The sequence below is a fragment of the Candida tropicalis genome (assembly GCF_000006335.3).
Source record: "Candida tropicalis MYA-3404 genomic scaffold supercont3.6, whole genome shotgun sequence".
NCBI classification, from domain to species: Eukaryota; Fungi; Ascomycota; class Pichiomycetes; order Serinales; family Debaryomycetaceae; genus Candida; species Candida tropicalis.
Window position 1 is genome coordinate 444,747 of NW_003020058.1, and position 25,614 is coordinate 470,360.

At 31.5% G+C, this 25,614-nt stretch overlaps 10 protein-coding genes and 2 non-coding genes across 12 annotated transcripts; 6 read left to right on the top strand and 6 right to left on the bottom strand. All coding sequences in view use genetic code 12, as the record gives it.

The window, feature by feature from the left end:
- Positions 1–2: 2 nt before the first annotated feature.
- CTRG_04473 (uncharacterized protein) lies at positions 3–644 on the bottom strand (the record flags this gene model as incomplete). Its single annotated transcript, XM_002550129.1, has 1 exon — positions 3–644. A coding segment is annotated over one exon (642 nt), but the record flags the coding sequence as incomplete, so codon positions are not given.
- A 1,413-nt stretch (positions 645–2,057) lies between these two features.
- CTRG_04474 (alpha/beta fold hydrolase) lies at positions 2,058–3,107 on the top strand (the record flags this gene model as incomplete). The annotated part of the gene is made up of 1 exon (XM_002550130.1): positions 2,058–3,107. The coding sequence occupies one exon, from the start codon at positions 2,058–2,060 to the stop codon at positions 3,105–3,107; it is 1,050 nt and encodes a 349-aa protein (XP_002550176.1).
- Positions 3,108–3,226: 119 nt separating this feature from the next.
- CTRG_06313 lies at positions 3,227–3,299 on the bottom strand. The gene has a single exon. It is a non-coding gene; the product is annotated as a tRNA-Ala (tRNA).
- Positions 3,300–4,227: 928 nt separating this feature from the next.
- On the bottom strand, positions 4,228–4,300 carry CTRG_06312. The gene has a single exon. It is a non-coding gene; the product is annotated as a tRNA-Ala (tRNA).
- Positions 4,301–5,185: 885 nt separating this feature from the next.
- On the top strand, positions 5,186–6,880 carry CTRG_04475 (phosphoinositide binding protein; the record flags this gene model as incomplete). Its single annotated transcript, XM_002550131.1, has 1 exon — positions 5,186–6,880. The coding sequence occupies one exon, from the start codon at positions 5,186–5,188 to the stop codon at positions 6,878–6,880; it is 1,695 nt and encodes a 564-aa protein (XP_002550177.1).
- Positions 6,881–9,096: 2,216 nt separating this feature from the next.
- On the top strand, positions 9,097–9,930 carry CTRG_04476 (uncharacterized protein; the record flags this gene model as incomplete). Its single annotated transcript, XM_002550132.1, has 1 exon — positions 9,097–9,930. One exon carries the CDS (start codon positions 9,097–9,099, stop codon positions 9,928–9,930), a length of 834 nt encoding a protein of 277 aa, XP_002550178.1.
- A 397-nt stretch (positions 9,931–10,327) lies between these two features.
- CTRG_04477 (uncharacterized protein) lies at positions 10,328–12,670 on the top strand (the record flags this gene model as incomplete). The annotated part of the gene is made up of 1 exon (XM_002550133.1): positions 10,328–12,670. The coding sequence occupies one exon, from the start codon at positions 10,328–10,330 to the stop codon at positions 12,668–12,670; it is 2,343 nt and encodes a 780-aa protein (XP_002550179.1).
- Positions 12,671–14,042: 1,372 nt separating this feature from the next.
- IFE1 (putative dehydrogenase) lies at positions 14,043–15,203 on the top strand (the record flags this gene model as incomplete). Its single annotated transcript, XM_002550134.1, has 1 exon — positions 14,043–15,203. One exon carries the CDS (start codon positions 14,043–14,045, stop codon positions 15,201–15,203), a length of 1,161 nt encoding a protein of 386 aa, XP_002550180.1.
- Positions 15,204–15,374: 171 nt separating this feature from the next.
- On the bottom strand, positions 15,375–18,329 carry SYG1 (Syg1p; the record flags this gene model as incomplete). Its single annotated transcript, XM_002550135.1, has 1 exon — positions 15,375–18,329. The coding sequence occupies one exon, from the start codon at positions 18,327–18,329 to the stop codon at positions 15,375–15,377; it is 2,955 nt and encodes a 984-aa protein (XP_002550181.1).
- Positions 18,330–19,578: 1,249 nt separating this feature from the next.
- On the bottom strand, positions 19,579–20,757 carry ERG3 (C-5 sterol desaturase; the record flags this gene model as incomplete). The annotated part of the gene is made up of 1 exon (XM_002550136.1): positions 19,579–20,757. One exon carries the CDS (start codon positions 20,755–20,757, stop codon positions 19,579–19,581), a length of 1,179 nt encoding a protein of 392 aa, XP_002550182.1.
- A 1,207-nt stretch (positions 20,758–21,964) lies between these two features.
- Positions 21,965–24,622, bottom strand: CTRG_04481 (uncharacterized protein; the record flags this gene model as incomplete). The annotated part of the gene is made up of 1 exon (XM_002550137.1): positions 21,965–24,622. The coding sequence occupies one exon, from the start codon at positions 24,620–24,622 to the stop codon at positions 21,965–21,967; it is 2,658 nt and encodes an 885-aa protein (XP_002550183.1).
- Positions 24,623–24,947: 325 nt separating this feature from the next.
- CTRG_04482 (uncharacterized protein) lies at positions 24,948–25,568 on the top strand (the record flags this gene model as incomplete). The annotated part of the gene is made up of 1 exon (XM_002550138.1): positions 24,948–25,568. The coding sequence occupies one exon, from the start codon at positions 24,948–24,950 to the stop codon at positions 25,566–25,568; it is 621 nt and encodes a 206-aa protein (XP_002550184.1).
- Between the last annotated feature and the right edge of the window lie 46 nt (positions 25,569–25,614).

A 25,614-nucleotide genomic window follows, 5' to 3' on the forward strand; every position in this document is an offset into this window, starting at 1 on the left:
AATTTTTGTTCTAATAATTCAGTAATTTCAGGAATTCCACCATCAACAGAAAAGAAAATATCTGGATCTAAAGCATTAGTTAAAATTTTACTAAATAAACTTGAAAAATTAGGAGCTAATTCAGATTGTTTTAAAACAACTGCATTACCACCAGCAATTGCACCAACAATAGCAGAAAATGATAAAAAGAAAGGATAATTAAATGGACTTATAATTAAAACAACACCTAATGGAATTCTTTCAATATAAATTGGATTAGTTTTTAAAGTAATTGGTAAATCAGTAACTTTTTCAGGTTTCAACCATTCGTGTAAACTTGACATAGTATGAACTAATTCAGCTAATCCACCAACAATTTCTAAATTTTTAGTTTCAGTATTTGCACGATGAAAATCTTTCTCTAAAGCTTCACATAATTCATCAGTATTATCTTGAACGGCATAATAAAGGTTTCTCAATTGATTTAAACGAAATTGAACATCTTGAGTCTTTTGTTTAGTATGAAAAGCGTCAATTAATCTATCAACACCTGGTTTAATATCTGATACTTTAGTATACCATGAATTACCAGTAACAAAAGTGGAAGAATCTGCTGATGAGGATGATGATGATGAACTGTCCTCAATTTTAGAAGGTGGTGTCATTGTAAATTATTGATCAAGGCTAAGTAAAGAATGAAGATTAAGAAGTGGCAATCAGAATTGTTGGGTTTAGAAAGGAAAATCAAAGGGGATGTGCTTGGTTATTTATAGTTTTTTTTTTTTTTTAATTAATTAATTAATGAAACAAGCCTGTGAAATATTTGCATTCAGTTGTTCTTCTTCTTCTTCTACATTTTTGTGGAGAGAGAGAGGAGAAAATTTATCCGTAGTTAACGGTGGCGTGTACACGACCACAAAACATTTTTTTTTTTTTTTACACAAGTAGGTTCAGTAGATTGATTGCCAGATCTATGCTGACTTATCCCCGGGTTTGTTTGATTTGTTTTTGGTTCGTTGGTTGTTTCTAATGAATCTCTTCCGGTATTCCAATCAATATGTCATGTAAGTTGGAATGTGAGTTTCACTCACACAAAAAGGAGGGGCTAGGGAAAGTGGGAAATGAACTCTAACTATTGTAATTGATGCCTTGCGGATATTTGACCCACATTCGAGGTTTGGTAAACAGAAGTTTCACTTACATGAAGTTATTTATTCTAGCTTGTTGTGCTGCATAGTTAGTCTACTTCTTACTTGATGTCCTATTTTAAACCATATGCAGCAAACACAGTCTACCTTTTGTATCCGTTAACAATTCAATTTTTCCTTCGTAAACCCAGTGATAAGGAAAAGCAACAAATAGTTGAACTAGCCGTGTTCAACGGATTAAGTTATTCTTGATATTTGTTTTGTTCCACTTTTCATTTTTGATTTCCATTGATGTAGCATTGAGAGTATTTTGATGTTTTCGGACAAATTCTAACATGGCGAACGGATAGTATCAATATTAGTAGCCGTTCTTGCTTAAAGAAAAGCAAAATGATTAGGACACGTCCTTTTGGGATCTTGCCCTGTAGGGTCGGCCGAATTGTGAATATCAAATTTCAAGCCTTCTATTGTCAATATTATTATTATTATTTCTTATTGATATGAGATACAGTTATGGAGAAAGTGAGGGGGTTGTTCCGATTCCTTTTACCTTGATAGTAAAGATTATTACAACTCTTGAGGTGTATCCATTAAACCGACTTACCGAAAACAATTGAACACTTCTCCACCTCTTCCTACTCATGGTTCCGAATTATAATGTGGTTTATGAACGTTGAATGGAAGTATTCAATGAATTGACCAATGAAATTAATTCCAAATTATTTCAAAATAATTCTTAATGAACTTTGCATATTATTCTTTAGCTAGCTCGTATAATATGTGGGTGGGTGAGTTGGTGAAATGAAAAAAATAATTAGCGAGGAAGAACGGACTGGGCTACGGTGGTGGTGGACGTGGGCGTGGACGCGGTGGGGTTGTTAGCAATCAATTAACCGAATGAAAAACAAAAATCAACCCACGAAATGAAAGATGAAAAAAAAAAGAATGGGGAAGCAATACACTTCTTTTTCAATTGGTTGGTTCAACAAAACTCCATTTTTAAAAAGCACAATGAAATTATTTGAATTTGATCCTGAATCTTACTCCAAAGTAACTTACAATATTGGTGGAATTGCTACACATGTTTATAATTCAGATAAATTAGTATCATATGTTGAACAATTTAATAAAGTTGATCACCCAGTTGATGTCATTCCAATTAATGTTGTTTATTTAATTCATCATCGTGAAGGAAATTATAAATATACTGAAGCAGTTGCTTATAATTATTTAAAGCAATATTATGAAAAAAAATCAAATGTTGAAACTCCTTTAATTTGTATTACTTTTGATATTCCAAATCATGGACAAAGATTAATTGATAATGAAAATAATCAAGGTTGGAATGAAAATAATCAAAATCATGCAATTGATATGATGTCAATTATTGATTCAACTATTCAAAATATTAAATTAATTATGGATTTTCTTCCAAGTTATTTAAATTTAGATTATTATTTAACTCCTGAATTTAGAGCAATTAATCAAAGTACAGAAATTAAATTTAATAATATTTTATGTGGTTATTCACTTGGTGGTCATGTTGTTATTCGTTATGCAATGCAATATCCTCAATTAGTTCAAGCAATCCATCCAGTTGTTGGTTGTAGTGATTTAACTTCATTATTCATTACAAGATTAAGATCAATTAAAGATAATGATAAAAAATTCTTCTATTTTAATTATGATGAATTAGATTTATCAAATGATGAAAAATTAAAATATCCTGAATCATTACATAAAAAAATTTCAAAACAAGATCAAGCTATTTTTGAAAATTTCCCAATGAATAAAATTAAAATGTTTGCTTGTTTTGGTAAAGATGATACTTTGGTTCCTCAAAATTTAAGTTCTGTTTGGTGTGATTTATATTTAAATACTAATGATTCGACTGGTGTTTATATCGCTGAAGGTGTTGGTCATGATGTTACTGATAAAATGATTGATAATTTCACTACCTGGTTAGCTAAAAATGTATAATTTTATACAGTAAAGAAACTCTATAATTAAATTAAATTAAATTAAATACAAAACTAACAATTCGTTAAGAACGTATTACATTCTTGTGTCAGAAGCATAAGTTTGCAAAAAAAGAAAACTGGACGAGATAAGAGTCGAACTCATGACCTTTCCCATGCTAAGGGAACGCGCTACCAACTACGCCACACGCCCTGTTTTGTTGTTGTTGGAAATTGGAGAGTTAGGTGGTTGTGAATTGTGTACTATAGAAGAGTACTGTTTTTCCTTCTTGGATAATGTCACACCTATACTTAAATGATCACAAACAGGTTATTTGATGAAGTAGGTTTATTTGAAGTATTGCACGTAAATTTCTGATATCTAAATAGATTAATAATGTACATTATAAGTAAGGTTTCATTAGTATCTTGATAATTAAATCTGTATTGCCAGGTGCTAATCTAGTCTACTAATATATTCATGGTCATGAGTTCCAAGAATTAGTTGATCCCATTGGTTACAATTCAATGGTTTATTCACTACTTCCAGATGGGCAGATACCTTATAGAAATCCTCGTTTATGCTCCGACAGTGTTTATTGCTTTTAGAGCCGAAATATACAGTCGTTGCAGTTTTATTTCGCGCTAGTTTGAGCATAATTTTCAGATCAGTGAGTCAAAATTATTCGCACTATTTGCAAAGAAAAGTTCATATTAAGGCGGTCAATATTTTTGATACTAGTGCGCAAAAAATGTTCATATTACATGACCTCTATTTGTTCATACTGAAAATGTATGATATATGGTATGAACAAAAAAGGGCAGCTAGTTTGAAAGTATTATTTCCGCTGGTGTGAACATTTTGACTCCATTTACTATGAACAATTAATCTCCCTTACTATAAATTAAATTGTCGCACTAGTATTAATAATTTCTTTGAACTTGGTACGAACTGAAAGTAGAAACACTGTATTTCACGTAAACCAAAAAGAAAAAAATAATCACAGGTTCAATAAGCAGTCAAAATTATCTCAAATGGGAGGTACAACTTATCTATTCCATGAATGAATCACTTCTTGATTGTCTGAATCTCCAAGTCTCCAATCAAAAAAAATATGGGAGTTCCAAAGAAAAAAAGAAAATGGACGAGATAAGAGTCGAACTCATGACCTTTCCCATGCTAAGGGAACGCGCTACCAACTACGCCACACGCCCAATTCGATGGTTGTTTTTGACCACCTTGTTTTACAGTTTGTTTCAAAGTCATGAATGTAGTTTGATCATATCACTTATGAAACAAGAATATTCTTAATTTTATGCTTTGAAAAATTATCTGGTCGTATTTTTAAAAGGATGTATGTGCTGACCAAAGGTTTTTTAACGGTAATTTATGAAGATTTTGGACGATTCAATATTGGTTAAACTTTGGCTAAATAATAGAGTAAAAACACAAATCAGGCTCTATTAATAACCAGATTTGTACTAAAGAGATACGAAAAACTCTACTTTATTAAACTTAGACTAATATCGTTGATTCAACCACATCTATCACCCTACAATATTTTCCCTGTTTTCTGATACAATCATTAAACAGCTTGGTGCAGGGGGCCGAACGGACCATTTAGGTGCCTACACGATAACAGTGTGGGGAAAGTAACAAAAACTAGCATTTTTTTTTCTGTCTCTCTTTTATCTCGGTCATTATCGTCAGGGTCACTGATAAACCAGTACTCACGTGATGATACAATAGTTCAATGGAAACATAATTAGCAGTCATTGGTTGTCAATTAACTGAACTGTCTCAACTGTTGTTACGAGATTATTGTTGTATAACGTGGTTGTGAGTGTGTGAGTGTGAGTGTGAGTGTGACTGTGAGAGAAAAGCAAAGAAAAATGAGATCCACTTTGCATAAACAACAGAGAACAACAAACAACAGACAACAAAGACAAAGTGAGAAGAACCAAAAAAAAAAAATTACATCGTCTTACTTATTTACCTAGAATACAAGATCAAACATCATTACATAAAGTCATTAGTACTCTAAACAACCCATCATTTCAATATAATCATTATCATTTTGTTATTGATTAACCAATCTAATGTTACAAACACTGTCGAATTCAGCTGCTGCTAGTTTACAGCACCAGCTAACAAAACAATACGCCAACAGTCTTAATAACGATGGCACCTTATCCATTGGAAGTAAAACAAATTATAGCGATTCAGTAAATTATGTCACTTTCAATCAAGATGCATCATGTGTTGCCATTGGTTTAACTAATGGATACAAAATATTCAACTGTCAACCTAATTTTGGAAGATGTTTTCAATATAGAAATGATGAAAGTGTAGGTATTGTGGAGATGCTATATTGTACTTCCTTATTAGCAATAGTTGCCCAGGGTGAAGAAATAGGATCATCACCAAGAAAACTCAAAATAGTAAATACGAAGACAAAATCCACTATTTGTGATTTGACTTTCCCACTGACAGTATTACACGTGAAGTTAACCAATAGCCGATTGGTTGTTGTTTTAGAAGACCAGATTTATCTTTATGATATAACCACAATGAAATTATTACATACTATTGAAACCAGTCCTAATTTAAATGGTTTATGTGCAATATCTTACGATGATACTAACAGTTATTTGGCTTATCCGTCACCACCAAAAACCATTACTCATGACTCACTATTAGCTTCAGGAATAAATACTAATGGTGGACTGAATTCTGTACAGAATAACATTGTTTCAGTCAGTAGTGCACCTAATAGAATTGGAGATGTCATAATTTTTAATATTAACACTTTACAACCCTTGTCAGTTATTGAAGCCCATAAGTCAACTATAGCAGCGATGTCTTTCTCAAATGACGGATCTTTATTGGCAACAGCTAGTGATAAGGGAACAATTGTACGTGTATTTGATGTTGCAACAGGAACCAAACTTTACCAATTTAGAAGAGGAACATATCCAACAAAGATATATTCCCTTCGTTTTAGTGCTGATGACAAGTATGTGCTAGCCACAAGTTCCAGCTTAACTGTTCATATTTTCAGATTAGGAGATGAAGAATCATTAGCAACAAAACACAAGAAGAAAGTGAAACCATCAGTTGAAACAATACATGAAGAAGGATCTTCTGGGGAAGTATCAAGTTCTCCACGACAAACAAAAAATGTGAAACGAAGTTCAAATGAATTTGATGATATTGCTGATGATGGAGACGATTCAGATGTTGAAGAAGAAGAAGATGATGAAGAAATGGGTGATGATGAAGATGACGAATCAATTGAAGTTATTCCCGCAAAGCAAAGAAAATTATCCCAGGGATCTTCCAATTCTTATGCTAGTATCACATCAGAGGATGCTCAAAGTAATTCTCCTAAAACGGAACCACTCATTGATCAAAACCGTTTGTCAGTTGCAAGAATGATTAGAAGATCATCACAAACATTGGGTAGAAAAGCTGCTCAAAAAATGGGAGATTTCTTACCATCTAGATTCTCGTCAATTTTAGAACCAACAAGAAGTTTTGCATCATTGAAAATAAATGCTCATTCTAAAGATGCCAAATCAGTAGCAGTTATGAATAATGTTTTACAACAAGATTTAATCCCGCAAAGTTATCTTGCTAATGACAATTCAAGTGCTAAACAAGACCTAATGGAAGTTAGTTTATTTCATATATATGTTGTTACAACCGAGGGAATGCTTTACATCTATGGATTGGATCCAGAACGTGGCGGCGATTGTATCTTATTAAACCAGCATTGTATACTTGATGAATAAATGATGTAACAGAGTGTGTCATCACCTTATTCCATATCTGTAGTAAAAATTCTTGACCATCTCTTTAGTGCCTTGAAATTGAATTCATTTCATTACCAGGAATGATAAATTAATGAGAAATCCACGTTTTGATAAATTAAAAATATTATATCCAAGAAAGGTGGGGGATATAGGAAAATTAAAACGACTCGGGGAGCAAGTTTCAGGAGGTTTTTTTATTGGGAAGAGTATTCATTATTTCTTGTATTACCATGAAAGTTTTTCCGAATTTATAGACTATCAATACAAATTAAACCGACAGAGAAGAAAGATCTATCACATTTCGGAATAACCATACCGGAGAAATAACTCCACTGAAAAGTATATTTAACATAAACCTAATACCGACTAAAAAACTTACACAGTCTAATAAATTAAAAATTTAAATTTAAATTTGAACTAATTTAACTAAATACGGGTAAAATGACAATAATGGTTATATAAATTCGTGCTATTGATAATGGTTTTCTATCGTAGGCGATGCTCTGTAGTTTTCATTTATTAGGATGACGGATAATTGAAAATTAAGGTTTCATTGAAATCCGGATTATTTATTTTCAAATGAACCTCGGATTATTGATGCAAAAATATGTAACCATTATGATTATGCCACATTGAGGAACAATTTGACAAGTGTTAAAAAAAATAAAACAAAAGATAAGGATCTTATATATCGAGTTCAATGATTTAAAACAACAGTACTTTGTTTCTATTCTATTATGGGATTATCAAATCTAACTTGATTATGATTTATTTCATCACTTAGGTCATATTGTATTGAACAACGTAGAGTTACATTTCTAGTTATCTGAATTTGAAAGACGTGTTCAGTTTTACCAAGGTTATAATGGAATTACATTTCCACCAACGACATGAAAAAAATGCAACCTTTTTAGAATTAAGGTATTATTCGTATTATTATATTTTTCTTCGGATTTTTTTTTATGTTTTGTTTCATAAGCTTGACAATAAACATTAAACCAAAGACTTAGGTTTGCTGATGGGTCCTCCTTAAAAAAAAAACAGAAAAACGGGCTTGACGGTTTTTGACATAATACAAGAAAAGGTAAAACTTAAATCTAATCTAAATGAAGTATCAAGAAGCTTATTCTGATTATATGAATAATTTAATGAATATCGAATCTTACAGATATAAAGTAATAAGGACACATAATCTCTAAAATATATGTCATGAGTAACAATTCAATGGTTTTATTTTTATATTTGAAAAGGGAAACTCCACCTATTGATTTATTGCATCGCGGTAGATCGGTACCATGGGTCGTGTCCCAAACAAACTGAGTAAATTTACGAGAAAGATGAAAGGTATAATCCAAATTGTCAACAATCGATCATTGGTTTACTGTCATCATAATTCTAATTTAGGAACGACGATCAACTTAAAAAAACATATACAATAATTCTTATAAAAAAGAAAAAAAAAATAATTAAACAGAAATTAAAGAAGGAATATAAAAAATAATAGAAATGAAACTTGTTCTGTTGTCGTTATGCTACGCCCTGGCCAGGTCCCAGTACCATGCCTGTGCTACCCTTTTGGTTGCTACCATCAGTGAAATTTTCTTTTTTTTTTTTTCACAGCCAAAGAAATATTGCTCTTGTTCGATTGCAACTATACAACTTTGCCAGCCCTCCCCACCATGTTGAAATAGAAATATAAATATAATATACTAGAAATTAAAAAATAATTATCAACAAATTAATGTATAATACACCAAATTACCAATAAGTATAAAAAAAATATCAAACAAAAATAAATTACTCTGTCTTTTTGGAAACTTAGATTAAATAATAATATTTTTTTATTTCATTTTTTTTTTGGAAATTTTCAATTTATATCGAAAGAAAAGTTATTCAAGGTGACATTATTCCATAGATTGTTGAATAGTATCATCAAATAATAACCAGTGAAGTAGAAGGAAAAAAAAAAATAAAAAATAAAAAAAGAAAAAGAAAGAAATTGATCCTTGAATATACAAGAATTTTCAATCATTCTTTGACATTATAAAACCCATTAAATCTTTCTCATCTAGATGCAAAATCCTTGTTTTTCCATTCTTGATTTATTTATTTACTTATTTATTTATTTAATTATTCAATACTTTATCATTTTAACATAAATAGTTACCTATCATTAGCATCTTTAGATTTTAAACATGCGTTGGTTCCTAGCATTATTATTATTGAGTAAATTGGTAATTTCAGTTGAATATGATTATGGTTTAGATACTCCAATCAAATCACAATGGAAAATGCTTCCATACTTCAACCATACTAATAATAAACCACAATATTTAAATTCCCTGGCTATACCATCTACTATTATTCAAGCTTCACAATTACCTTCCGAAGAACCAGATATTACTGTTGATCAACAAGAAAATGAAAATACAGATTATATCATGGAAAGTTCACATTATTATATTCACCCACAATCAAGTATTAGCAAATCATTTTCAGATATTGCTTCAAAATCTATAGGTGAATATAATTCAATTGATGAATTGTTAGAAACAAGTGATAGTTCTGAAATTCCAGATAATGAAAATGAATCTAAAGGTTCTTCAAATATTGATCCATTTGAAACTTCTGATATAGACATACCAATTGATTCTTATGAAACTTCAACAAGTGAAATTCCTGAACAATCATTAGATATTGAAATTTTTGAAACTCTGGAAATTTATGAATCACTAGAAATAAGTTCCGCAGAAATTTATTCTTCAGAATATGAAATTCCAGAAGAATCAAGTGCAAGTGAAGTTGTTATTGATTATTCATTTTATTGGAATTCTAGTATCAAATATGAAAGAACTACTACCAAAAAGGTATCATTTACTACGACTGAAAAAGAACAGTCCATTCATACGAAAACAAGTTATATTCTTAGTGAAGCTATTGTTATTCCTGATAAACCAGTTTCTATTAATGAAGTGTCTTCATCTTTCGTACCAATCGATCAACAATCAATAATTACAAAGTATCACTGAAGAAACTACACAAGTTAGTGAATATCCAAGTGAATACCCAATTGATCATTGTAATGAAGAAAATTGTGTTGAATCAATTGATTCATGGGAACATTTTAGTTCAATCAAAGACAAGAGTGTTTCAAGTAAATCAGAACCATCTTTAATTGATGTTGTTGTTGAAAAATCTTCTAGTGTTGCTACTATCATTGATGGTGATAGTATTACCTATTCAAGTGAATCATCTCAACAATTTGTTACTGAAACTGATAATAGTGAATCAACTAAAAGTGTTCACATTGAACTTTCATCCTTACTGTCTATTTTATCCAGTCGTTTATCATCAATTAAACCAACTAAACTGACTAGTGTTTCACAACCAACTCCAACTAAACCAGCACCTATAGTTAAAGAAATCATGAATGCTGTCTCATCATTCATACCAGAAAATGAAACCAAGATTGAATTAAGATCATTATGGGATATATTTTCAATGCTCTTTGATTTTGGTGATTTCATGGATCCAAGTGATATTTTATCTAATGATAATTTTGTCTCTGCTCAAATCATGATGGATATTATTTCTGCTTCAGTACCAGAAGATGAGACTCAAATTGAAGTTACTCAATTGTATACAATTTTATCTGATTTCTATCCTGTGCCCGATGAACCTGAATCAAGCGCTAGTGGAATGGTTAATTGGATTGAATCAGTTGAAGCTACTGAAGAAAATAGCCCATCAACTATTATTACAACTACATCAGAAACCGAGGAAAAACCACAATTCACTACGTTGACAACTGCCATTGTTGAATCATCCAAGAGTATTCAAATTGAACTTTCATCATTACTGTCTATCGTATCAAGTCATTTTTCTTCCATTGAAACAACAAAACTAACTAGTATTCCTAGTGATACTCCAAGTAAACCAGCTCCTATTGTTGCTCAATTAATGAATGTTGTTTCACAATATGTACCAGAAAATGAAACCAAAATTGAATTAAGATTCTTGTGGGATATTTTTGCTGATTTTTTTGACTTTGGTGATTTCATGGATCCAAGTGATATATTATCTAATGACAACTACATCACTGCACAAATTATGATGGAAATCATTTCTGCTTCAGTACCAGAAGATGAAACTCAAATTGAAGTTACTCAATTGTATACAATTTTATCTGATTTCTATCCCGTGCCTGATGAACCAGAATCAATTACCAGTGGAAATGTTGAACCAACTAGTTCTGTTGAAGAAATTGATGAATCTATTGAAACAGATGAAACTAAAGTTATTAAATCTTCCATTTCAAGTATGGATCCAGAAATTACTAAAGAAAGTTCATCTATTGACTCATCAGAGTTCACTACAGATTTAACGGTTGAAGAATCATCAATTATTGCTTCAACATCACAAACTGAATATAAGAAACTGGTTACTACTTTATTAACATCTACCAGTGATTCATCCATAAAATCACATACTCAACTTTCATCATTAGTGTCACGTTTATCTAGTCATATTTCATCTGTTGAAACATCTCAACCAACTGGAGCTCCTATTAATAGACCAACTACTATAGCTGCTATAGTTAAAGAAATTATTAATATTGTTTCATCATACATACCAGAAAGTGATAACAGTATTGATTTGGATCTTTTGTGGAGTATATTAATTGAATATTTCAATTCTAAAAATTTGAATAAACCAAATGGTGATAAAGATGTTGAATCAAATAATGAAGATGCTCAAGAGATTATACATTTGATTTCTTCTTCTTTACCTGAAGATGAAACTCAAATTGAAATAAATTATTTGGCTTCCATTTTATCTGATTTTTATACATTACCTGAAGAACCTAAATCAATTACTGAAACTGATGTTTTGATTGAATCATCTAATCCAATTGAAGAAATTATTGATGCTATTGAAAGTTCTACCCCCTTTTCTACATCATCTTCATCTTATTTCAGAATTCAATCACAAGATACTTCATCTAATAGTCAATCACAAGTTGCTTTAGATACTGATGCTTCATTAGTTCCTTCCCAAACCAATGTATTAGAATTATCATCATCATCATCATCTACATCTACATCTACATCTACATCCAGTTCTTCATTTACATCTACACTTGGAAGATATTCATTCACAACCAATATTATTTCTAAAACTACTTCGACATCATCTGTTTCAACTCAAGGTGTTAGTTCAGTAACTCAAAATGGGGTACTAACTAATCCAAGTGGGGAAGCTGCTGTAATTAATTGTGAAAAACAAGGAACAAATTGTAGACCATCACCTGATGCTACCACACAAGGACAACTAGGTATTGGTGGTTCTACTAATGGTGTTACAATTACAGGGCCAAGAAACCCAGATGAACAACAACATCAACAACATAATCAACAACAACAACAACAACAACAACAAGGAGGTCTTGGAATTTCACGTGGTCAATCAACTGATAAGGAACAAAACCAAGAAAATCAAAATGGTGCTGCAGGAGTCGCTAATTTGACACATAATACAAGAATTTCAACTTCTGAAAATAACAATCTTAATAAACCTTCTCAAGAGCAAAGAGAATCTAATCAAATAAATAATAGTGGTACAAGTCCAGCCAGAGGAATGATTTCAGCTGGTAATAATATTTTTGAACCTACTGAAGTTCCAGAAATTCCAATTTCTATTAGTGGTGGCTCAATTAATGTTCCATCTTCATTGATTGCAATTCTTACTGCAATCATCTTTATTCTTTAAGTTTAATCAGGTTTGTTTTTGCATTAGCATTATTTCTTTTATTTGTTTATTTATTTAATTTTCATTTTTTCTTAGATATTTAATGATATATAGAATAGATTTATAGATAGACACCGTATAATAATTTTTCGTTTTGCATCAATTAAACTTGGATTTCTTTGAAAAAAAAAATCGCCGTAAGATAAAGGAAATAATAAGAAAAAAAAAACAGATCATAATTCACAATCGTATGTCATTCTACAATTGACATGACTAACTAAACACTATATTCTTGGGGGGGGGGGTCCTTGTTTTTGGGTCGTTGTTTCAAATGTGAAAATTTCAAGATAGTTCACGGCCAATGAATTATGCTTGATTACGGGATGAGATTCTCCAAGAAAAAATAAAGAAATTTATCCGCGCGATGCCAAGGTCCGCGCACGGGACTAAGCTCGGAGTATGACGTCCGTCGCCACGTTGACACCACCTCCAGCACCACCAGCACCAACCAACTCGACTGACCTGCGAGTCACACATCATGCATGAATACGGTCCATGCGCCTGCAGGAAAGTCCCGGAATTCGGTATAATCCGGAATTATTAAGACGAGTTGTGATAATCGATACACGTATACAAAGTTAAGTTTTATATATACAATGAGCGGGGGGGGTGGAGGATACCTTGTTGATTGTTTAATTGATTGAATATCGCATGAGGTAGAGATAAATACAGCCTCGTGGACTATGACAAACCGAGACAGTTCATATTTCCGTTAATCATCCATATCACCAACTTTGTCATCAACATCATCATTCATTTTTCAACTTGCTCTTTGTGATGATGACAAGTCAAGGCAAAGCAAAGCAAAGAAAAATAAATGATACACAAACCATGAACCATGAACCAAGCACCACATGCACAATAGCAAGATTAAACTCATCTGTTATTTTATTGTTTGGCTCTAGTTTGTTTTGTACTTGCTTTTATTTGCTTCTTTTCATTCACCCCTCTTTTTATCATTTATGCATTATCAATTTCATTAATTGTTCGCCGAATGGGGGAGCATACGGAAAGTAACACTAAGATTATATTTTCGAGTTTTCTTTATGTAATTATTTTATTTTTTTAATCGATTGTACATTTCACCCACTTTTTTTTGTATTTGCTTGTTAGACTCGATGAATATTGATGAATGAACAATTGGACAATTGAGGGCGGGGGGAGGTAAAGTATAAATATGTATAGACATGTTTCAACAATTTCAATTTTTTTTAATTGATATCTCTTTTTTTATTTTATATTTTTATTCATCATTAAATCAAATCAAATTAAATCAAACAAACTTACTACTACTACTATTATTATTATTATTATTATTATTCAAAATTAAAGAATGAAAGCTTTAGTATATTACGATAAAGGAGATCTTCGTTATGAAGAAGACTATCCAGAACCACAAATAATTCAACCACACGATGTTAAAGTTAAAATTCATTATTGTGGGATATGTGGAACAGATTTAAAAGAATATACTGATGGACCAATATTTTTCCCTAAAAAAGGTGAAGTTCATGAAATTTCTCAAATTTTTGGTGGGGTTATAGGTCATGAAATATCTGGAGAAATTGTTGATATTGGAAAAGAAGTTAAAGATGTTAAAATTGGTGATACTGTTGTTGTTGAAGTTACTGGTACTTGTAAAGATAGAATTAGATTTCCTAACTCACCTAAAAAACCACATTGTCCAAGTTGTAAAGATGGTCAATATAATGCTTGTGATTATTTAGGATTAACTGGTTGTGGGTTCACAGATGGAGGTTGTGCTGAATATATGGTTACTTCATCATCAAAAGTAATTCCATTTAAAGGTATACCAATGGATGTTGCAGCATTAATTCAACCAATTGCTGTTAGTTGGCATGCTGTAAAAGTATCCAATTTTCAACCTGGTGAAAGTGCATTAATTCTTGGTGGTGGTCCAATTGGGTTGACTACTATATTTGCCCTTAAAGGTAATAAAGTAGGTCATATAGTTGTTAGTGAACCAGCATTAGCAAGAAGAAAATTGGCTGAAAAATTAGGGGTTACAACTTATGATCCAACTGGTAAATCTGTTGATGAATGTGTTGAAGATCTTAAAAAATTATCTCCTGATGGATTAGGTTTTAAATATTCTTATGATTGTTCAGGAGTTCCTGCGACTTTTGAAATTGGGTTAAAAGCTTTAAAAATTAGAGGTTGTTCTACAAATGTTGCAATTTGGGCTCATAAAGCAATTGATTATTTCCCAATGGATGTTACTTTTAATGAAAAAATATTGACTGGTTCAATTTGTTTTGTTAAAGAAGATTTCGTTGAATCAGTTAGAGCTATTGAAGATGGTTTAATTCCAATTGATGAATTAAAATTATTGATTTCTTCAAAAATTCATTTAGAAAATGCTATTGAAGATGGATTTGTTGAATTGGTAAATCATAAAGATAAACATATTAAAATATTATTCAGTCCGAAAGAAGAATATAGGATTAAAAATGACAAAGATTCTCATATTTAAACCAATAATATATGTATCCATTACAATTAGTCCAAGCAGTTTAGAATATGTAAATAAATAATATTGAACTATTGTATAAAATGTAAATAAATAATATTGAACTATTGTATAAAATGTATTCAAACTATATGCAATTAATAAAGGTATATATATATATATATATCTATGTATCTATTCATTTTCTTCATCTCTTATAGAGACCAACCTACTTGATGCTGTTGTTGGTATTCTTCTTAATGGTGCAAGATTATAATCATCATCTTCGTCGTCGTCATCATCATCACTATCTTCTTCAATCTCAGCAGTAGTTTTTCTTCTTTGGAAATCTTTAATATGAGCACGATTCAATTTAGTACTAATCTTAGATAATGTACTTTTCTTTTGTGGTGTCATTTGTGAACTAACCATTGTTCTTCTACTAACTGCAACAGAAGCTTCTTCATCTCTTGCTTCTCTAATACCTGACGAATATGCTCTTGCACTTGCACCAGATACAGTAGCTGTTCCTGGAGGTGTTTCAATAGTAGTTTCCAAAACTTCTGGAGATAATTCTTCATCTTGAATAGCTTCTTCTGGATATTTAGAATAATAACGTAATTGAACCAATTTTTTCACAGCTTTTTCAATTTTCTTGGAAACAGCATAAGGTAATGGAGTATCTTTAGATGCTCTAAATAAAAATACATTAGTAGCATGTTCATTTTCCATTCTAAATGTAAGCCAAATAAATCTTCGGAAAAGTTCAGCAAGTGCAACTAAAAATGCTGTTGCTGGAGATTCATTAATTGGTCTACCGAAAAATGCAAAAACAATCCATTGAAATCTTAAAACAACATCAGCAATCATGGCCAAATAATAATAAATTGGTTTTTTGTAAAATAAATGATCTCTTAACAAAAAATGTTTAGAATCTGATTGTAATAAAGACCAATCCATAACAATATCCCAAATTGCTGTATAAACAGAATTAATACTGGCAAAAACAATAAACACAGCTTTGGTTTCTGAACGTCTATCAATACGGTAAACACTCAATGTTATGTAATAAACGGCAGACATGGAATATTTTAAAGAATTTGCCAAATGTGGGAACCAATCACCAGTATCCATATAACGACGAAGACATTGTAACAATCTCCAAATACTTGGTAATGTAGCTAAAAATCCCATTAATCTTGATTGATTTGAAGTACAGGTATTATCGGCTCGATCTTGGCCTGCCAAAGTTCCTCTCCAATGATGTGAATACATACAAAAAAACAAAGCAATATTACTCATAGAATATGTTAATGAAGATACAATATCACCAAGGAAAAAATCTCTAAATTCAACAGGATAAAGACCAGAAAATACCAATCTTAACATGGCAATTTGTAACCAACGTCTACTAGTTCCATAAAATGCTTTACCTGGCCATAAAAATAAAACCACAAGAATTCCAAAATAAAGCCACGGCCAATCTCTACCAGGAAATTTATGAGGCCAAAAATCATTAAAACTGAACCATCCAACTAATGAAAGTAACAGCAATCCAAATGCCGGTAGTACCACAAATTGTTTATAATTTAATGCTGTTGCCACGTTAAATTCAAAAATAAACTTATAATTAATCTTGTATTTATCAAAGATGGCCAAATTAATGGTAAACATAACCAATGCCAAATTAACCAAGAAAAACCCGGCCCAAATTTGCATTAAATTTGTAGCTTCTGGCATTTCTCCGGTGAAATTCTTATGTAATGCTGTGTAAACTGCAAGAACAAATAATGGGAATCCAAATCCCAAAAATAACCCACCAGTGAACATTTCTTTATAATAACTAGGTGGTCTCATCTCTGATGCATTTATAGTATAGGCAATTGTTTTCAATTTTTCCAAAGCATGTTTCCTATCCTGTGAACCAGGATCAAAAAATGCAATATATAATTCTTCAACTTGATTAATTAATTTTTCCAATAAATCACTGGTGACAAAATATGAAGTTGAATCAAGTTTTTCCAAAAATGGTTCCATTATTTCAGTACCCATTACTTTATCAAATTTCTTTGTGATTTTTCTAAAAGCTGTTCTATTCAAAGTTTTATAAGATTGTAATAATGATAAAGCTCGATAATGTTCCAATAATGCATGTTTAAGATGTTTTTTGGCGTATAAATAAGGAACACCAAATTCTTCTTTTTTAACCACATAATCACGACGATTAGATTGTTGAATTTGTTCTTGAGTTAAAATAGGAGGAGGGGCATCAGGAACTGAAACAGTTTCAGAATCTCCTTCAGCTTCAGATGAAGAACTTGGATCTTCAGATTTAGAAGTTTCAGTTTCTATTAAATCAACATCCCCATTTCTAACTCTATTTTCAGCATAATTCAAATCAACAGATTCTTGAATTTGTAAAGAAAGTTGATCTTCAGTTTTTTGTTTTTTCTTAGATTTAAGCTTTTTCAAAAATTTCATTGAAGGTAAACTCGGTAATTCAAATTTATTCAATCCACTAAGGGCAAATTTAGTATGATAAGCCAAATCATTAACCGTATGAACAACATTATTAGTAGTTAAAGAATGACTATGATTTCTTAAATCATGACTACTTTTCTCTCTAATTAATTGATTCTTATGATCTCGTAATTCATATAATTGATCTTCCAATAATAAAAATCTTTCATATGCATCTTGTTCTTTTTCAATATAAAAATCATCAACTTTAACTGCTTCTTTATTCAACCAATCCATGAAATTTTCTTTCCCAGTATAAAATTCTTCTTTTTTATTTGGTGGTGTACGAATTGAAAAATCAAATATTGACAGTCGACGTCTTGCTCTTCTTGTTGTAACTTCACTAGTTTGTGCTGCTGATTGTGGTGGGATATAAGGTTCAATGGTGTATGCTTCTTGAGGTTCTGATAAATCAAGTAATGGAGTTGTATCGCTAGGTTTAATATTATTAGTATCAAGAGTTCCTAGGAGTGTATTATTTTCATTGTGGGTTTCATTAAACACTTCAGTTTCATACTCTTCCTTTAGTTTATTAAGTTTCTTTATTAGTTTCTTTCCATGTTTATAGTCCAAGTATTGATCTTGCCATTCAGGTACTAGACCTTCACGCAAAGATTCCTCGAACTTCATTACAAGAAAGATACCAGTAGTTGTAGTAGTAGAATAGTTGTGATATGTGACGTTTTTTTATATTTTAAAAAATGAACTACAACTAAAAAGAACAACGGACTGTTTGTATTATAATTATTCTAAAGTTGCTGTGTGTAATTGGTCTTGGAAAATTTTAATTAATTATTGTTCGTGTATCAAGGACTAAATTATTTTTATAATATTTCTTATGTGTTTGGCAGTGACACGGGGGGGGGTGGTACTGGGAGATGGGCGTAGATGATAAAGGAAGGGCTGAACACAGGGCGAGACAAACCAATAAAAAATAAACTATGCCTCGTGACAGATGGGAATATAAACTAGGTGATTAAACAAGAAGATGAATCTGAGCTTAAGTTAAAAATTTAACTCTAACAATATAAAACTATTCAAAGCAAAATTTATAGAAGAAAAATCGAAACGGGAAAGAAGAAGGTTATATAAAAAACTAAATACAAATAAAAGAAAAAAAAAATTTCATCTTCAAGTAAACGAAATTTTTAATTCCTTTCTTTTTCTCTCCTTTTTGTATAAATCATGTTTCTCTTTAGTAGGTTAAGTATGTGTTCCAGTTATCCGTTCGTCACAAGTCGGAATAAACTTCTGCAACTTGCATGGTAGCACATGAGGGTTAACGGGGGCACGTGATGCAAATTCATCGCGGGGTTTTTCATTTTTCTTTAGTGTATCGCGACCCGCTCACCACCACCACCACCACCACTAGCACCACCACAACTACTACCACCACAAATAAAATCAGACACAATCATCATCGTATATGCACCCTTTGTTTCACAAATAATCTAATTATATTTGGTAGGTAACAAAGAGCATCATCAGACACTTCACGATCTTGATTCAGAAAAAACAAAAAAAAAAAAACACCATCACCATTGTCAGTTTCCTAATCAATACAATACAAGCCTCCCTTTAACCCGTCGTTTTATTTTCTTGATTGTATTTTATTACCGTTATCGCTTGTTTATTGTTTTACTAATTCCGAGGCTACTTTCATATCAAACGCCTGATTAAACTAACCATGTAAGATAATAAAGAAGGAAACGGAATATCATAAAGAAGTAAATTACAAGTCTCTATAATATATTGAAAAGAAAAAAATAAACATAAATATAAAAATTATATAGAATAAAAATTGAAAAAAAAAGTTCATACTGTCCATAATAATAATTTAGATTATATATATATAAAAAAATAACCAAGTTGTATTAGTCTATTCTTCAGAGACATATTCTCTGTCATCAACTTTACCTTCAAGTTCACCTCTAATTTCTTCCATTTCTTTAGTTTGTTGCTTCCAAACTTTCTTTTCAATTTCTTTTGGTTGTTGTCTAACAAACAAAGAATCATCTGGTCTTCTGTAAGATCTACCTAATCTGTCCCACAAAGTGGTGAATTGACCATAGTTATAGTTGAAATATAAATGATGAACAGTATGACAAGCAGTACCATTGACAACTGGATCATTTGACCAATAATTACCATCATGAATCATAACAGTCCAGAAATTGACAAAAGTGAACAAAAACAAGTATAAAACTTTATGTAATGGGAAAAATAATGGATAGATATGATATGGTAAAGATTGGAAAAAACCATCAACTGGATGGAAAGCATGGGATGCAAAAGGAGTACAAACAATCCATTTATGATGTGGTTTATGTAAAGCTTTATAAACACTTGGCCAATGTAACCATCTGTGAAGGAAATAAATACCACAATCAGTAAATAAAATAAATTTAGGAAATTGCCATAAAAGTGCCTTATAACCACCAGTAGATTCATCAATATTGTAGTAAAGGAATGAAAAACCATGCAATTCCATCATAAAGAAAGGACAAGTTAATAAAACCATAACTGGAATGGCTCTAGTTGCCAAACCGATTTCCAAAGACATTTGATTTTTCAAATATCTTGGATGATTGAAAATATTTCTATCAAAAACAAACATATAAGATAAAGTAGCAACAAGGAAATATAAAACCCAACCAAAAATAGTAGTAACTATGAAAAGGGATAAGAATTCCCTGAAAATATTAGATCTTGCTAAGAATGAACTATCGAAATAATCACCAGCAGGCAAAAAAGTAGGAGCTAAACCGTAGATTTCTGATTTATCTTGATAATTTGCAATTTTTGTTAATAAATAATTTGGGATATTAGCTGGATTTACATTTGCAAGGGAGAAATTTGAAGTTGATGAAGATGATAAGATAGTTGAATTTGTAGAAAATGAATCTAAAATTTCAGCTTTTGGGAGTTGAATATTGGATAATGATTGAATAATTGGTGAATTTTTAACAAATTCATGAGCTGCTCCGTTTTTAGGGAAAACTTTACTATAGACTTTATCAAAAAGAAAGTAGTCACAAATTTCAAGAACGATATCCATGATTTGATCTTAGTAGTAGAATATGTTGTAATGAACTATGGTAATAATAAACCAAAAGGGCTGATTGATAAACTCAATAAATAAATGAACCTAAGAATGAATGGAAAGGTAGGATTTAATACTAATATGTATAAGTGTATATATATATATGTATAGATATCCCTTTGTTGATTAGATTGACCAGGCAATAGTGAATGGAATAAGTGGGCAAGAAAAGGGCAAAGATAAAATTAATAGCAAATCCAAATCTGAGAAATCTGATTATATATTTATATACAAAGATCTCTCTCTCTCCTTAAATGGAACAAATGAAATAAACGAAAGTGAAATCTAGTTTATGATTAAAAGAAAGTAACACCACTCCACTTGAATGTTTATTTTTTTTTTTTTTTTTTTTTAAATTAAATGTAAAAAACTTCTTCTTCTGCTTTTGCTTCTTCTCCTGTATCAATCTTAAGTTTTTTTTTTTTTTGGTTTAAACAGTGTGTGTGTGAGTGTGTGCACTGTAATACTGTTACAAAGAAAAGCAAAAAGAAAAAAATTTCAATCTATCACAAACGATGGGAACGAATTGGAAAAGTTATGTGCACAGTATACCGACCATCGGGTTCCTTCATTATACCACTGTGAAGGTCTCGTTTAGAAAGAATAATGGATTTTTCATTTTTGGGTTAACACACGACGCAGTGTATTAAACCCGGTCGTTCCCGTCGTTTCTCACAGTTTACTGTTCATTGTGCGTATATCGTTTCCATGCACATCATGCTATTTTATTTTTAGTACGATGCGGCGATTTGCCTAATTGGGAACAGATTTCTCCGTTCTGCACTAATTCACAAACCACACCGTGCGCACACGCGTTCTGCTTATTTTATTTTATTTTATTTTTTTTTTTTTTTTTACAGCTCAGGGAGAAAAGATAACCTTGCATTTAAGATACTCAACCAGTGTGTTGCAAAATAGAAAAACAAAAATAAAAAAAAAAATCGAATCATTGCATCGATTATCATTTGACAGCTGATGTCAACTATCCAATGAGTTCTGGTCCATTACTAAAATTTAATACCCCAGTCGTTTAAAAAAAGGGTTTCAACTGCATAAGAGGGAGATAGGATAGTGTAGAAACCGTTAGGTTTTTTTTTAAAACTTACATATCGTTTATTTCTTGTTTGTTTTATAAATAATCACTATATCATAAAATTCTCACTTATAGCAAATCTAATAAATCTTGATTTGTGGTGTTGCTAGTACTGGCTGATTGACCCATACCTGATGATGTTGGTGTGGTCGTTCTGGTGGTTGTAGTTGATGTTTTTGGTGACAAAACCATATTTGAATTAAACCCAGGTGGGTAATTAACTGCTGGTTGTGGTTGAATTTGTGGAACAGGCTTAGTAGCTGGAGCGTCTTGAGTAATTGGTGTATTTGGTAATGTTTTCATTTTATCCACTTCAGTACCCCAATTAATATGTTTTCTTTTTGGTAACTTGATGGATTTTGCCAGTTGGAAATCATCAAAATCTTCATCTTCATCATTATCTACTGCTGGTGAAGCCTTCTTCTTGTCAAATGTACTATTCAATGTATTCAAAAGTCTACTATTAGTAGCATTCGTGGCGGCATTGGTTGCTCCAAAACTTAAATTGTTTGTATGGGGTGTGGTCTTTTTAGGTCTTGGTCTTAATGTAATCGGTTCACTTGAATTTGGCTTTGATAATGATGATGGTGGTGGTGAAATATGCTTTGATGCAGTGGAAGAAACTGGAGAACTTGGATTCGATTTCTTTGTTGGTTGCATGATTTTTGATTTAGGTGCAAAAGTTTCATCGGTAGATTGACGAATGGTTTGAGTTTGCAATAATGAATCAAATGTTTGTTTACCATGATCAAAACTTCCATGACTTGTACTTCCGTTTGAAGATACTGTCTGAGGCAATGTTGCCAATTTCTTATCAACTAAATGTTTCTGAATCGAATTGATGATTCTTATAAATGCATTGAACTCCAGCTTGCTACAATCATTACATCCAAATGCAAGACTATAACATTGGGGAATTACCGACTCAATAGTGGCTTCCAATTCCAAATTGACATGCTCACTGGTTACAAGTTTAGCAAAGAAACTCAAAACTTTACCAACTACTCGTTTATCCCTACTTTTCAAATTCTTCATAATTGGGAACAATTGTTCATTAGCAATGATCTTGTCAATAATCTTCTTATCTACCAAGCTCTCGAATGTATCTATCGTTGCCAATTTGGTTGAAAGTATAGTCGTGGTCTTGAAAACTTGTGCCAACAATGGCATCAATGTGTTTTTAATATACGGAAAATCAAGTTTATCGACAATATGAGGTACAAATTTCAAAAAACTCTCTTGAAGCTGGATTTGAGTTTCAACTTTGTCTTTTTCCTTTGATGAAACGGTCAATACTAAATCAATTATAGCCTTGAAAAAACTCACAAATTGTTTATCTTTAGATTTCTCCTCAATGATTTTCAAATTCTCAACTAAAGTTAATCTGGTTCTAACAGAACAATTAATCAATTTGGTAAACGTATTTGGTGCTTTTTTATTCTTGGAATTGTCCTTGAACAACACATCAGCAACCTTATCTTGGAAAGTCAAATTGGACAAGGTTTCAGAAATCCTTAATACAATAGATAATGCATATGAGATCAATTCATCAGTTTGTGAATCAGGAATATCAGTCAAGACATTTAATTCATTTGTCAACAAATCAATCAATAATGGTAGTAATTTCAGTGATTTGAATGAAGGTGGGAACTCAGCAATTAAACTTGAATTTGTACTTGGATCAACGTCCAATAACCCTTTCAAAAACACCAATTTTTCATCCAATGATTTAGTGGAAAACTCATCAATAAACCACATCGCTTTAATAATACCTCCATTGAAGAATTCAGAATCCATAAATTGATCTAATGTAAGTCTATCATGTGGATACCTTGCTAATAATTGTGGGAAAATAGGATACAACTTGGAAGGCACATCTTTCAAAACATATTTCAATTCACTTGGTTTATGGTTGTAAAACTTTTGTTCAAATTTCCTAAATTCTTGCTTGTAATCAGATATACTATTGGAATCAAAACAATTTATCAATGTCTCATTATTATATAAATAAAAAATCATTTGACCTAATGACCATATATCATTAGCAAAATCCAATTTAGTATGCGAATCAACTATCAACTCTGGGGCAGTGAAATTCAAATTCAAATTGGCAAATGGAACCACAGATGAATTATTCATAATGTAGAAATTTTCACGTTCCAGTGGGGATATTTCATTGAGATTTTGTAAAAATTTAAATCCACCGAGTTTCCAATCTCCTTGATTATTAACAAACACAGACGATGGTTGTAAATTTAAATGTATTATTGATCCATAACTATGCAAAAATTGTAAGCCCTTGGCAATTTGCAACAACCCTTTTTGTATTGATAAACTGTCCAACTCTTTTGGGTTAATAGTCAATAAATTGTCAGTAACTGGTTCACTGGCAAATAAAAACTTTGTTTTCGTTTCTTCTAATACTTCAAATATTTGTAACAACTGTGGATGTTTTAATTTACTTAACTGATTAACTTCAAATTTGATAAGTTCATAACATTCACTAATGACAACTTTTGGGTTCTTTGCATGTGAAGATGAAGACGAGTATAACCTACTAATCTGTCCTTCAAACTTTGATTTGTCAAAAATAAACACTGATACTAGTTTTCCATTACTTTTGTGTTTAGCTGGATAAATGGCCCATGGTTCCGAAACAAAGGATGGATTGTCCAGAACATTATAAATGGATCTTATACCTGTACCAAACCCTAATCGACTAAGCATTATATTAATCTAAATGTGGATCTAAGTAGTTTATGGGGGGACAATACTAATAGGTAATAGTCAAAATAAAACCCACCTTTCTTGTTTGTTAGCACTAGGTGTAACGTAGCTGAGAAAAAAAAAAACAGCAGGTAAGAAAAATTGGAAACCTTTCCTTTCGATGTTGGTTGTCAATTTCAAAAAAAGAAAACTTTTGTGACTGCGCGTGAACATCAACTGTAAGCCAAAAAAAAAAAGAGACAAAAAAAAAAAATATACTGAGAAATGGAAATATTTCTTGATAGTCTGATAGAAACGTTCCATTCAATCACATAACTAAGAAGAAATGATATCATTAGAGAATAACTTTCAAAACTCAGCTGAAAGACTAGATAAACCATCAGCTTATTTGATTAGAAAAGCTAGACATAATTATGGGGAAATCGAAAGAGCAATGACACTGAAAACAGTTTATGTTGGAAATTTATCTCATTTTACAACCGAAGAACAAATACACGAATTATTCCTGAAATGTGGAGCAATTGATAGAATTATTATGGGTTTAGATAGAAACAAACTTACTCCTTGTGGGTTCTGTTTTGTGATCTATAGAACTGAACAAGGTTCTTTAAATGCTATGAAATTTTTACAATCAACTGTTTTAGATTCTCAAGATATAACGATCGATTTGGATCCAGGTTTCCGTGAAGGTAGACAATTTGGAAGAGGTAGACATGGTGGCCAAGCAGGTGCTGAAATTGCTGCTTCTGGTGGTTTCAGAGGAAGAGGTGGCCGTGGTGGATTTAGAGGTAGAGGTGGTTACAGAGGTCGTGGTCGTGGTGGATTCCGTGGTGGTCATCGTGGTGGATACAATGGTGGCAGTAGTAGAGGAGAAACTTCTGTTTATATCCCTTCAAAGGACCCTACTTTTGATGCACCAACTACATTTAATCCAATGGCAAACTAGATTACGAAAAATATTAAACAATAACATGACATAAATGTATATCTAT